The sequence below is a fragment of the Boleophthalmus pectinirostris genome, unplaced genomic scaffold, assembly GCF_026225935.1.
Source record: "Boleophthalmus pectinirostris isolate CB_2022bp ecotype Guang Dong unplaced genomic scaffold, ASM2622593v1 HiC_scaffold_19, whole genome shotgun sequence".
Lineage (NCBI taxonomy): Eukaryota > Metazoa > Chordata > Actinopteri > Gobiiformes > Gobiidae > Boleophthalmus > Boleophthalmus pectinirostris.
The window spans coordinates 39,158,235-39,172,915 of record NW_026571140.1 but is presented as its reverse complement, the minus strand read 5'-3'; the positions used below and the strand labels follow the sequence as shown (position 1 = coordinate 39,172,915).

Sequence of the window (14,681 nt, the reverse complement as noted above, 5' to 3'; positions counted from 1 at the left end):
GCGTCTCTTGTGTCGTGTTGCGGAATTTCTTCAAAAAAAATTGTTGAGAATTTCTACATAAACAACCGTTATCACCAATTATTAAATCGGCAACAAAAATATGCAAACAAATAAATTGTTGCCATACCGGATTGTCAAAGCCTGATCCAGTCAGATCTCAGAAGCTAAACAAGGCCGGGCCTGGTCAGGACTTGGATGGGAGACCTGGGAAAATCTGGTGCCACAGGGGGGCGCCAGTCACAAAAACTGTCATTGTGTCCTTAGGTGAGACACTTCACCCACATTGCCTATTATGAACGTGGTGTGTGCATGAGTGATGGTGGTCAGAGGGGCCGATGGTGCAGACTGGCAGCCTCACTTCTATCAGTCTGCCCCAGGGCAGCTGTGGCTACAGTAGTGGCTCACCACTACCAAGTGAAGAGTGAACGAACAATGAACTGTAAAGTGCTTTGGGTATCTTGAAAGGCACTATATAAATGCAATGATTAAATTTAAAAGTGTGATTTCCCAGTTAGAAAACAAGTTATAAAATAGAATAGAAAAGATCAGTGAGGCTAAAATACTGTACTGATGTGTCGAGGAGAAAATTCAGTTTGTCGAATGGACAAAAGTTAGTTTGGTCGAAGACGTTTCTCAGCTCATCCAAGCTACTTCTTCAGTTCTGGTCAGACGCTGGTGGACACTTCCTTATATCTGTCTGCAGGGAGGAGATAACTACACTGAAACTACACTGAAACTAACACACACACTTGTTTACAGTTTCTGTTTGTTAGTTTGACCTACTGATCTGTACAGGGTGTGGGGTCTAATTAGCAAGGTCATCACGATTCGATACGATTCGATCAAAAAAAGTTTTAGGCTTCAGCTCAGTTCTTATAACTATTCCTGGTTTAGACCTGATTTAGTCCTGATATAGTCCTGATTTAATCCTGGTTTAGATCTGGTTTAGTCCTTGGTTTAAACCTGATTTTGTCTTGATATAGTCCTGATTTAGTTCTGGTTTAGACCCGGTTTAGACTTTAGTTTAGACTTGAGTCGGTTCTTTTCTTAAAACTATTCCTGGTTTAAACCTGATTTGGACCTGGTTTAGTCCTTGGTTTAGTCCTGGTTTTGGTTATTTTCTAATAACTATTCCTGGTTTAGACCTGATGTAGTCCTGATTTAATTGTGGTTTAGTCCTGGTTTAGATTTGTTTTGGTTCTTTTCTTATAACTATTCCTGGTTTGAATCTAATTTAGTTCTGATTTTATCCTCGTTTAGTCCTGATTTAGACCTGATTTAGACCTAGTTTAGACCTGGTTTAGTCCTGGTTTAGTCTTGTTTTGGTTATTTTCTTATGTGGGGGTGGTCAGGGCTCTGGTTCTGGAGGAATAACTATTCCTGGGTTGAATCTAATTTAGTTCTGATTTCATCCTTGTTTAGACCTGGTTTAGACCTGGTTTAGACCTGGTTTAGACCTGGTTTAGACCTGGTTTAGACCTGTTTCAGATCTGGTGTCGTTGTTACTTTTTCTAGTTGGTTAAAACGTAAAGAATGAGTAAAAGTTTTGGTGTGAGTAAATCTACAAGTGACAAAAACTTACTTATACCTGAATAATACTGACCACACGAGCCGTACAAATACCCGATTGAAATAATCCATATACTGGCTTTATTATATAACTTTGATAAACTGCTGACGTGTCCTTGAGCAAGACACGTTTCCATCCATCTGCCCCAGAGCAAAACTATCTTAATATTTTTAACACGAGTCTTGAAAATCACAAACAATTTACCTTTCAACCTTTATCCTTTATTAACATATGAATAAGTAGCATTTTATCCTACAAATAAATAACTTTTCCATCGACAGTTTGAGTTGGTTTTCTCATAGTTTGATTAAAAATAAAAACAGATACAAAATTAAAACTTAAAAATATAAACGTGATGAGATGTAAATGTAAAATCTGCCTCGACAGAAACAAAAAAGGAGGTTTGTTTGTTAAGAAAGTGGTTCTCAAACTCTGGTACACGGACTCAACAGTGGTGCATGTGTTTTTTGATAAATGTTAGGACCGCGTTTAGTCCTGGTTTAGTCCTGGTCTAATTCTGGTTGAGAACTGGGTTAGTCCAAATCCAGATCTGGTTTTAAATGGGTTTTAGTCCTGGTTTAGTCCTTTTAAGTCCATACTTGATACTTGGACTATCGCTGGCAGATTTGTGTTTGTCCAAATTTGATAAAACTTCCAAAAGTCCTGGTTTAGTCCTGGTTTAGTTCTTGTTTAGTACTTTTTAAATACAAGACTACAGATCCAGATAAGGTCCAAGCTTTGTACTTTTGGCAAGAAGTTGGTCAAACCTGGAATAGACCGGGTTTAGTTCTGGTTTCAGTGAGACTAAGAAAAGTCTAAGGTCCAAATTTAGCCTTTCTTAAAACCTGGTTGAGTTCTGGTTTAGTCCTGGTCTAATCCTGGCTGAGATCTGGTTTCAGCAAGACTAACCAAAGTTTAAAAACGATTTAAGACCAGGGCTAGACTGATTTTCAACATATTCTACAGTAGTGTATGGGTCCAAATTTAGCCTTTCATAAAACCTGGTTGAGTTCTGGTCCAGTTCTGGTTTTCAACTAGTTTTACACCTTGTTTAGTTTTCATTTAGAGCTTAAATCTTGCAAGACGAAGTTTGGACTATCGATGGCAGATTTGTGTTTGTCCAAATTTGATTAAACTTCCAAAAGACCTGGTTTAGTTCTGGTTTCAGTGAGACTAAGAAAAGTCCAAGGTTCAAATTTAGTCTTTCATAAAACCTGGTTGAGATCTGGCTCAGTCCTGGTCCAGATCTGGTTTTCAACTAGTTTTAGATCTTGCTTAGTCCTTATTTAGACCTTAAATCTCATAAGACCAAGTCTGGTATTTTGACTGTGGTGAAACTGGTTTAGTCCTGGTCTAATTCTGGTTGAGAACTGGGTTAGTCCAAGTCCAGATCTGGTTTTAAATGGGTTTTAGTCCTGGTTTAGTCCTTTTAGAGCCATATTTATTTTCTAATCTATGGCTGTTAAGCAAGTCCAAATTTGATTAAAGTTGTAATAAACCTGGTTTAGTCCTGGTTCAGTTTAAGGTCTAGTTTGAAACTTGGGTTAGTCCTGGTTTAGACATAGTTTAGTCCTGGTTGAGATCTAGTTTTAAACTGTTTTTTAGTCCTGCTTTAGTCCTTTTAATCCAGATTTCATGTCTGGGTTAAAGTCCAAAAAATTGCAATAGACCTGGTTTAGTCCTGGTCCATTCCTGGTTTGGATCTGATTTGGTTCTAATTTAGTCCTGGTTTAGACCTTGGTTTAGTCCTGGTTTAGACCTCGGTTTAGACCTCGGTTTAGTCCTGGTTTAGACCTAGTTTAGACCTGGTGTAGACCTGGTTTATTCCTGGTTTATTCCTGGTTTAGACCTGGTTTAGACCTTGGTTTAGACCTTGGTTTAGACCTGGTTTAGACCCTGGTTTAGACCTTGGTTTAGACCTTGGTTTAGACCTGGTTTAGACCTAGTTTAGACCTTGGTTTGGACCTGGTTTAGACCTTGGTTTGGACCCGGTTTGGACCCAGTTTAGTCCTGGTTTAGACCTGGTTTAGACCTTGGTTTAGACCTGGTTTTAGACCTGGTTTAGACCTCGGTTTAGACCTCGGTTTAGACCTCGGTTTAGACCTGGTTTAGTCCTGGTTTAGACCTTGGTTTAGATCTGGGTATAGTCCTGTCTTAGTCCTGGATTAGACCTAGTTTAGATTTTCTAGTTGGTTAAAGTGAAAAAATCCCTCTATTTGAAAGACCAACTTTACAAAAAACTAATTTAAAAATGTTTCTAAACTAAATAAAAACGCAGTGCGGCACGAGAGAGAGAGAGAGAGACGACACTGAGGCAAACTGAAACTCAACCCTGTTAAAACAGACGCAGAGTGATTTATGACGTTTATGACATTTATGAGCTACAGGACTCAAATAAAATGGCCACAATATTAGGTACAGACAAGTTCCTATTGTCTCACTTCCTTTTGGATCATTTATTCTGTATTAAAAGACTTAAATAATAACGTAAAAATGATTTGATTCGACTTTCTGAAATGCCACGATGTACCCAATAACAGAAAACAATGTCTTAAAATCACGATTAAACCAATTTTGTAGTTTTAGATTTTTTTTTTTAAGTGTTATAAAAGGTTAAATTTGCTTTTCCTGGCCACTCAAGATTACATATGGGCGTGATTGACAGGTGGATGAGCCAATCAGAGAGAAGCATGGTCAGTTCTTATCCATATAAACGTTAATGTTTTAAAATGTCAAACTAGATTTCGATACTAAGGACCAGACTCGATACTGATTCCGATACCATGATAATAATAAAAAACACACTTTATTTAAACAGTAGAATGTGATTTTCAACATTAGAAGGATAGTTTCTGTGCTCTTATACATATTCTAATACAGCTCAAGATCATTCTAAAGCTATTCTGGGACTTTTTTTTTATTATCGATACCTGCTCACATGAGGATCTAATTTGGATACTGGTTTTAGAATCGATTAGTGTCTGATTTTCAACACTGTCAGAAGTATTTGTTTCCTTGTACCAGTTGTTCTGAAACAGTCTTTGTTGGAGAGACTCAAAAAGTTTAGTTCTTGGTTTAGACTTGTTTCAGTTCTTTTCTAATAATTGTTCCTAGTTTGGATCTGATTTAGTCCTGGTTTTGTCCCTGGTTTAGACCTGTTTCGGTTCTTTTCTTGGTTTGGATCTGATTTAGTCCTGGTTTAGACTTGTTTTGGTTCTTTTCTTAAAATTGTTCCTAGTTTGGATATGATTTAGTCCTAGTTTAGTCCTGGTTTACGCTTGATTTGGGTATTTCCTTATAACTATTCCTGGTTTAGTCCTGGGTTTAGTCCTGGGTTTAGACTTGTTTTGGATTGGATTTAGTCCTGGTTTAAACTTGATTAGCTTATTTTCTTGTATTATTCCAGGTTTATTCCTAGTTTATTCCTAGTTTATTCCTGGTTTATTCCTTGGTTTAGTCCTTGGTTTAAACTTGTTTTGGTTCTGTCCTTGGTTTGGACCTGATTTAGTCCTGGATTAGACTTGATTTGGTCATTTCCTTATAACTATTCCTAATTTAGTCCAGGTTAAGTCCTGGTTTAGCCGTGGTTTAGGCTTGTTTCAGATCTGGGATAGTTCTTACGTTCTCTAGTTGGTTAAAACTTAAAGAATCCTTGTATTTGAAAGAAAAATTTACAAAAAACTCATTAAATATTTTCCTTGTAGTGAGTCTCAGAAAGTTGAACCATTTACCTAAAACAAAAAGAATGAGTTGAGGTGTACCTAATAAAGTGGCCAGTATATTTATGAGTTTTATTTGAAATGATCTCAGTGCTTTTCTGAATAAAAACATGAAAACAAACCACTGGAGCGAGACTAGTGCTCCGAACACTGACTGCAAATTAAACTGTTCAAATGATATTAAAATATACTTAAAATTTTAACAGAACAATGAATAAAATGCACATCTCAAAAACATGAATATTGTGATTAAATACGTTTGGCAATGTTAAAATTTCCGAAAGTTTTAATTCTCTAGATCCAATAATAATAAAGTGGAGAATAGTTAAAGAGGGGGTAACATTTTTAGATCACCGCGTTTCCTTTTATTGTTTAGAAAACGCTGTACAGTATTTGACAAAAATATGTTTAATACAGTAAATTTTGCTTTTGTTTTTGACGCTTTTTGACTCCCCACTGCCTTTGCTCTCTGCGCTAAATCTCTACCCCTTCAGAGCGCTATCACAACACAATCAGGGCGCGTCCCGTTAATGAAACTACTGCACATCGCCTCAGGTTTGTGAAGTTGTAGTCAGGGATCCCACTTTTATTCACTGACAAAATCTCAAAACTTCTCCATGACTTTTTCATGATGTAAAGTGAATTTTCTAAGAATTGTGTGTAGAATTGCTCAGACTTTTAGGGCTAAATATGAAATGTTAACCCTTTCCACTCACCTTATGGTTTGGGATTATATTTTTTTAACATTCAAAATCCTGTCAGTGCATTTATTGTCGTCTCTTTTTAAACAAAAGGTGCAGACATTCAGAAATAATCATGGTAACACTTTATTTTATCTAACTACCTGCTATTTAGCACAGCTGTCAATGGTTTATTGTCATTCATTAGTATTTATTCAGTCCTTATTAATGGCCAATTCCCCATAAACTTATTCTGTTATTAGTTAGATGTTTACAAACATTTTCCTATTAATACACTCCTTATTTCTGCTTATTAACATAATACTAGGTAATTTATGTCCATGAATTATGACTCTAATTTGGTAATAAGCGTGTTGTTATGCACTAGTAGCACAAGAAATTTAGTTTTTACTTGTTTGTGCCAAAAGCAAAAATCAGAATCATAATTCATGGACAAAAATGGCCTATTCATATTATTAAGAAGTACTAAGGAGTATATTAATAGGAAAGTGTCTGTAAATGTCTAACTAATAACAAAATAATCTTGTGGGGAATTGGACATTAATAAGGACTGAATAAATACTAATTAATGACAAATTAACCATTTAACACTACTGTATTTTCTGCACTATAGAGCGCACTTAAAAGCCTTTAATTTAATCAAAAAAGGACTGCGCGCCTTATAATCCAGAGCGCCTTATATATGAATTTATTGGGGTGTTTTAGTATGACTTTAGTAAACTACAAAGCCACACCACTTGCAGTATTACAACTCCCGTAGTCAGGAGCATCAGGAGTAATACAGACTGTGATTCCTTTTAATATCAAAATGCACCTGTCAAGAGACATGCTGACAACGCCCACTTTAAACTCAAGACTATAATAAAGTGAAAGTGCGAGCTGCGTGGGAGCAGTGGATGAGAGAAGACGAACACACATTCACCAAGACAGAGAGACAGCGCAGAGCGACTTACGCCACGATCTGTCAAAGGATCATGGACGCCCGGGCTAAAGATCAGGTATCAACTGTGGTCTGAGCTTTCACCAAGACCAGAATCATCACTGAACTGAACTCCAGGGAACAGTAACCACACTGACTCGGATAATGACGAGAGGGATGTGGGCGTGCTGGACGCCGTAATCGCCCAACTGTTTGAACAATTATGAGTTATTGTGAATACTGTAACAATTTAGCGTCTCAGACAGTATTTTTTTTTTTTACATGTTACAACTGAACAAAGTTGAAAGTTATTGTGAACACGTTAAATAAAGTTTGACTGACTTATTGAACTGTTGTGTTTCGTTTAATGCGCCTTATAGTCCGGTGCGGTTTATATGTGAAAAAAGTTTGAAAATGGACCATTCAATGACAGTGCGTCTTATAATCCAGAGAGCCCTATAGTGCGGAAAATACGGTAAGTTAATTAGTGCATAGTTGGATGTTAATAAGTGCACCCTAAAATAAAGTGTTACCATAATCATAATATTCTAATGAGTCTAATGATGAACTTAACTGAACGCTGCAGTTGTGTAAAAGAGATACTAAACTTTTCCGGGCATGGAAACTACGTTTTCAATTTCCATGACTTTTCCAGGATTTCCATGACCGTGGGAACCCTGTGTAGTGTACAGTTTTGAACCATGTTTTTGTTTATTTCTGGAGAATTGTTGTGTGGAAGCATGAGTGACGTAGGCTTGTGGGCGGAGCCTCGTACAAAATCTTACCGCTTAAAAAGGGTTTGAACAGGGCCCGAGAGAGATCGCTAGATTACGCAAACATGGATCTCTTCAGACATGTTTTCAATGAGGAAACACTTTTGCATAATACCCCCTCTTTAAATTTAGCGTTTTTTGTCAATATTCTGAGTTAATTTGGGTTTTATTTGATCTTATAGCTTATTAAAACACTAAATGGTTTAATAAATTTGAGTTTCGCACGAAAATATGCACCAAATCCTAAATATCTGATAATAAATACGTTTCACAATATTGACATTTTTAGATGCACGTGCTCTGACATGATCAAAACATAATATACCAAAAACAACACGTTGATTTAGAATAAAATAAAGAAGCTATTATTGAAACTCTAAGACCAAAATATTCTCAATGTAAATTACCAAAAAAATCTACACAGCCTCTGAAGTCGCTGGTACGAAAATAATAAAAAGTAAAAGCAGTAATAATGAGAATACTGGTTCGTGTCAAAATGTCTCCAAAAGTCATGGTAGTTTTTAGAAAGACGGAGCTTTCTTCATGCAAAATCCTTGAAAACTGTTTGGGTCCGGATCTGGTCTCGTGCGACTGGATCCAGGTGAAGAGGCTGGGCAGGTCCACACGCTCGGGTTTATCCAATGGGAGCGGAAAATCAATATGAGCCGTAACGATCCTACAGAGACAAAATACAGAAGGATTTAGGACCAACATGCCACCGATAGTTTTAGTTTTTACAATTAACATATTACGAACAAATGATAATCCTAAACAATCACGCAACCTCAGAATTTCAGATGGAAAGAGGCCTGCACAAACTCTACAGGAGATTTTAGAAAGAAATATCCAAACGCTCAGAGATTGGCTCCACAAATTTGTCTTACTCATTTTATCACTTAAAATCATTTCAACTGACAATCATTTCGTGGGGGTTGACAAGCTGTTGACTTCACTTTTGTTTGTTATTATCCTGACATTTATTGTTTATTTATTTGTTTCATGTGGATAGGTCCAGTATTTACAAAGATCTGAACCATAAACCAGGTCAACAAATCTACATTCTCTATTTGGGTGAGTCATCAGTGTTTTTAGTGAAAATCTTCATTCATTTTGTAATTATTTATCTCAAGATGTAATAACTTGTGTACAACGTAGCATAGTATATATTTTTTATTACAAACTGACTTCAACTTCAACTACTAAACCCTAGAACTCACTGTATAGAAATGGAAATCTGCATTTCTTATTTTCTTTATTTCTAAAGGGACAACATATATTAATGAACATTAAAAATGTAAACATGTAAAGATTATAGCCAACGTGGCTAATTTCCATCTTCAGTCCCTCGGCAAGTTGATGTAAAATCATCTACAGGACAAAGGAAAGTACAGCAACAATCTGTAACATCTGTAGCCTCTTGGACCTGGCGTCCACATATTTTGGGTTGTTCACAGACTTAATAGTTTTTATAAATCATTATTCAGTTGTGACTTTATTCAGGGTATCCTCAGGTTTGACTACTCCAAATTTAAGACTTTTTAAAGACCTTTTTAAGTCCATTTAAATGAAAATTAAGACCAATATCGCACTCATTATGTTGGCGAAAAAGTCCAGACCCAAATCTAATAATGACCAACCAACTACCGGTTTTATATCTAAAATCTAAGAGCCACTGTGGATTAAACCGACACTTTTCCATGATCCATCGAGCATCTTCCTCCACTGTCCACTCTACTGATTGTTTACTCATTGCCGCTGGTGCCACAAACCAAAGTATTGTTTGTGCAGACTCCAAATTAGACGTCATTAACATTGTTGTTGTTTTTCCTCCCTCCACTGAACAGTCCAGTTGAGTAAACAAAAAAACAAGCTAATGAAATTTAAGACCTTTGTGAAAAAAATAAGACTTGGACAACATAATTTAAGACTTTTTAAAGCCTTAATTTAGGAACATGAAATTTAAGACCGTTTTAAGACTTTTAAGACCCCACGGCTACCCTGATATTGTGTTCAATCAAAATTTTTAAAACATAAATGAACGTTTTATATATTGTATGTGGACATATAAATACAAAAATATAATTCTTTGTTTTTGCACTCATCAGGTCCCAATCAGCCCAAATAACAAATAGAAATCAATAAAGCCAGCCTAGGAGGTTAACGATATTTATTTTAGCTGCCGCCATCTGTATGAAATATTATTGACGTATACAGTGTTGCAGCATCAGATGTGTTTTCAGACGTGTATGGATCACTGTACAAATGTGCACGGACCTGGATGGTGTTCATGACTCCGTTGGCGAGGACAGCCATCTTTCCTGCGACGCTCTTCACTCCCTGTTTGAACTGAGTGATGTCAGGACCCGAGGGCAGAACACTGTCCAGACCGGCCGAGGACCGCGCTGGGACAACAGGGACAAACCGTGATTAGACTTTTATAAAAACAGAGATGATCACATGTAGTAAATTTACAATCAAAAAACACACCTGACAAGAAAATGGCTACAGGAAAGACAAGTTTAGTGTGTGCCTGAGAAGAGGAGATGTGTTTGGATGCAGTTGTTTTAGTCGTGTTTGATCCAAGGGTGGAAATTTGTTTGTTTTTATTAAATGGAATATGCCAGTATTTACTTAGTACTTGTTTTGTTTTCATCATTTCTTTGAGTTACTGAGAAATCCTCTAAATGAAACCGATGTATAATTATTATTTAGAATGTTCAGGTCAAGTTTTCATCTACATTAAGAGTCATTTTTGGAGATTGTAACATCATCCTGTCCAGGGTCTAGATGTGGAAGTGATGGTGGAAATGGAAAAGGCTTCTCTATAACCTGGAACAAGAAATCTTCCTCTTTTTGGTCAATGCAACTACACTGTCCCTGTGCAAATAAACTCAGATCAAACCGTAATGATAATATCCTAGAGAGAGGTGAGTTTGAACCTTTGCTGCCGTCTCCAAACAAATCTGCAGAACTGATGGCCGAGCTCCCAGACATCGTCTCCAGCCTCGTCTTTGCATCGTACTGACGGGAAAATACAAATGTATATAAATACAGTCAACTCAAGAAGAATATTAACCATCCAAACTTATTTTTAAGTAAAGCATAAATACATGTTAAAGATTGAAAGATATTTTAAAATCCATTCTACGTTTCTTCCAAATACAAAAGCTGCGGACACGTCATCAGGTGTTCTTGATAATCAGATTTACCTTGACTAAAATCTGGGTTATCTGATTAACCAAAAATCAAGGTTTGCACAAAATAGTTGTTGCATCAGCACAGATGGGAGACCTGGATTCTCACCTCGGCGCTGCTCTCTCGTCCGAAGAACATGTCGGAGGAAATGGCCTTGGCGTTGGCAAACTTCTGTCGAGCCTCGTTCGACTCGGAGACGGGAGCTGGAGCTTCAGCTTTCCTCCTGCTGGGCAATCTGGGAATTACAACACACATACATGTTAAAGGAGCAGAGGAAAGGGTCAGACGAAGCAGAGGGTCAGAGGAGAGGGTAAGAAGGAGCAGAGGAAAAGAGGAGAGGGTCAGAGGAGCAGAGGAAAAGAGATGGTCAGAAGGAGCAGAGGAAAGGGTCAGAAGGAGCAGAGGAGAGGGTCAGAGGAACAGAGGAACAGAGGAGAGGGTCAGAGGAGCAGGAAAAGAGGAGAGGGTCAGAAGGAGCAGAGGAGAGGGTCAGAGGAACAGAGGAGAGGGTCAGAGGAGCAGGAAAAGAGGAGATGGTCAGAAGGAGCAGAGGAGAGGGTCAGAAGGAGCAGAGGAAAAGAGGAGAGGGTTAGAGGGTCAGAGGAGAGGGTCAGAAGGAGCAGAGAAGGTCAGAGGAACAGAGGAGAGGGTCAGAGGAGCAGGAAAAGAGGAGAGGGTCAGAAGGAGCAGAGGAGAGAGAGGTCAGGAGAGAGAAAAGAGGAGAGGGTCAGAAGGAGCAGGAGAAGGTCAGAGAAACAGAGGAGAGGGTCAGAGGAGCAGAGCAAAAGAAGAGAGGGTTAGAGGGTCAGAGGAACAGAGGAAAGGGTCAGAAGGAGCAGAGGAAAAGAGGAGAAAAGGAGAGGGTCAGAAGGAGCAGAGGAGAGGAGCAGAAGGAGCAGAGGAGAGGGTCAGAGGAACAGAGCAAAGGGTCAGATGGATCAGGCATACCTCTCCCCGATTGGCTGGATACTGGAGATGGTGATTTCCTCTTTGGGCTCCTCTTTGTCTAAGGCCCAGGAAGCAGTGAAAGATCCACTTCCTGTGTCACTTTCCCACCTGGAGCCAAAACTCTCGCCCATCGTGAATGGGTTATCCTTATACCTACACACACACACACACATTTGAACATGATAAGAATAGATAGTTAGAATTACACTCAACATACTATTCAGTGTTTCCTACAGGTTTCAATGGGGGAAAATTACACTTGAAGATCAAACAGTCTTTAATTCAAGACTAAAAACTCAACAAAAACTGCAACTAAACTATTATTTTAGAAGTCTACTAGTCGGCCTTTTTTTTTTTAAATTAGTTGACTGTTCATCTACGCATTTAAAGTACTTTTTTTCTTCTTTTTTTTTTTAACAAGATACCGGCAAAAAAAAAAAAAAAAAGATCGAGAATTTTAGTAATAATACATCTTTGTTATAAAACATCTTTAGGTGTGTGTATTATAGTTTGTATAGTCCAAAAAACAAAAAATAAATATGTTGTAAACTAGTCAAAAGTATTGCAACCAATTTACAGTTAGAAAAGTAAAATTATTAAGATTTTCTTCATGAAAACATAAGCATAGATCTGTCTCCTCCTTTTCACACCAGTGTCAGTTGTAGTGTAATTATGATGTGATGCTGTAGGCTGTTGTGATTCGCACTTTGGAGGTCCAGAGGTGAACCCGGGCTCATCAAACAGGTCCAGCTTAGATCTGGATGAGGTCTTTGCTCCGATGGGACTCTCCTGTTCAATCATCTGCATCTCCGACATCACCGAGTGGGACACGGCACTGGAAGAGATTCAGAAGAGAAATCAGGATTCACAGTAATCTGAGCCTGTAACTTTTCTAGTAAATAATCTGACACAATACATAAATAATATGAACAAGAAGCACATTTATAAACAGATAATTACCTCCTGTTTCCGAAGCCCATCCCGAGTCTCTCCGCCTGCTCCCTCTTCTTTCCCTCCAAATTCTGAAATTTCTTTTCTTCCACTTTTCTGTCGATCTCCAGCTCTTTATAGGCCAACCGCATTGAGGCCACACTGGGACACACAGAACAACATTTTAATAAACAAACACAGATGTGAAGAGCAGGTTAAATGCATCTATCACAACATTTTCTGTTTCCCCAAGTCAGTGTGCTGAGTTCTATTTCACCACCAGGGGGCAGTGCTGAAAGTACAGAATGATCCCCTTTGCTTAATACTTTGTCTACTTAAAAACTTGTAACTAATGGAGGTTTAAGGTTTAATATTTGTCATTTACAACTGAAAACCCATTTAGAATTAGTGTTTATTATCTCATTTAATAATTAGTGGTGCATAATCTTGTGTACTTGTGTAGTTTCTCTTTACTCACATGGATTCCTCGGCCTGTTTCTTGGCCTCTGCCACCTGCTCTTCTCTCAGTTTCTCCGCGACTTGAGCCTGTTTCTCCACCTCAGAGAAGCTCTTACTGCTCACCTTCTGAGCGCCCAGGCCCTTCTTTGCTCCCAGCTGCAACGCGACAAAAAATATATATTAAAAAAAATGTATTAAATGTGTTACAACAGTTGTAATTGTTGTATTTGTAGATATTAAACTTTATTAATCTGGAAGGAAACGTCACAGCAGGAAAAAAGAAAAATGTATTCAGCAACAGACAGGAATTTTAATTAAACTTTTTGTGTAATTTATATATTTATTCTGTTTTTCTTTTTATTCTCCAAGGTTTATTTATTCACCAAAATATTCTGTAACAACATTACACAACAGGTCTTCATCATTTTTAAGTTTTTCTCCCTAAAACCAAACCCTGAAATTGTAAACATGAGAACATGAGCCAGACAGGTACGAGAAATAAACACTGAAGAAGAAAAAAAAAAAAAAAAAAAAAAAAAGAGAGAGAAAATAAAAAGAAAAATTATAAAAGAAAAATTATTAAAAGAAACAACAATAAAATAAAAAATAAGATAATATAAAATAAATATAAAATAAAATAAATATAATATGAAATGAAACAAATAAAATTATAATAAAGCATATAATAAAATAAAAATAATAAATGATAAATTAAACTACATTTATGCAATTTCACTTGCTGCCATGGTTTGGAAATAAGACAGATAATTCCAGATTTTATAAACATTTTTTAACCTTTGAGCCTTTCGTTGCATACCTGATTTTCTCCAATTGAGATTTATTCATGTTTTTTAGTTAAGGATACAAATTATTTTTCACGCAACAAAAATAAAACCCAACTTTTGTGCAAATGTAAATGTCACAAGCACGTCAATCAAAAACTACAGGGTGAACAAAAAATAATGGATAAATACAATTGGACATTGGACATTCTCTTTTTTTTTTTTTTCATTTCATTTGTTTTCTTTCTGTTTTTTAATCAAATCTTTCTCTTGACTATTGTTGTGGTTTAGTTTAAAATTTCAAACAGAATCAGAAGAGCAGTGAAGTTAAATGTTTACACAGTCATCAATAAAATACAAATCATTACAACTTATTATTATCACACCTCAATCATGTTCTGTTTTTTTAATACCCATAATTACATCGGCAAATATGGGTAATTAAAAAGAACAACAAAACAGAATCTGAATCAGCCAGAATCAGTCTGGCTGCCAAAAACGCTGCCAAACCTTAAAGTAAAATAAACGAAAACTTGGAGAATCCCTTTAATTAACTAAAGTGCTTAATGGTTTAAAATCATAATGGTTTGTAATGGTTTATTGTGACCTCATTAAATACTTCCTTGTTCTTTCACCGAGACCAATTACATTCTGACAGACAGGTACTTTTTACTTAATTATTTTA

General features: G+C 36.9%; 1 protein-coding gene across 6 annotated transcripts in view; it reads right to left on the bottom strand.

Moving 5' to 3' along the window:
* Positions 1–1,769: 1,769 nt before the first annotated feature.
* The window catches only part of arfgap2 (ADP-ribosylation factor GTPase activating protein 2), a 34,931-nt gene continuing 22,019 nt past the window's right edge, over positions 1,770–14,681 (bottom strand). For 2 of the 6 annotated variants that reach the window (XM_055154735.1, XM_055154736.1), the window contains 8 exons: positions 13,234–13,370; positions 12,786–12,917; positions 12,532–12,660; positions 11,826–11,978; positions 10,986–11,112; positions 10,622–10,703; positions 9,957–10,084; positions 1,770–8,358 (listed from right to left, as the gene is read on the bottom strand). In XM_055154735.1, coding sequence (XP_055010710.1) covers positions 8,338–8,358; positions 9,957–10,084; positions 10,622–10,703; positions 10,986–11,112; positions 11,826–11,978; positions 12,532–12,660; positions 12,786–12,917; positions 13,234–13,370 — 909 coding nt within the window. In that variant the 3' untranslated portion in view covers positions 1,770–8,337. The remainder of the gene's footprint in view (positions 8,359–9,956; positions 10,085–10,621; positions 10,704–10,985; positions 11,113–11,825; positions 11,979–12,531; positions 12,661–12,785; positions 12,918–13,233; positions 13,371–14,681) is intronic. The other 4 variants (XR_008632302.1, XR_008632299.1, XR_008632300.1 and 1 more) reach the window with 4 other exon arrangements.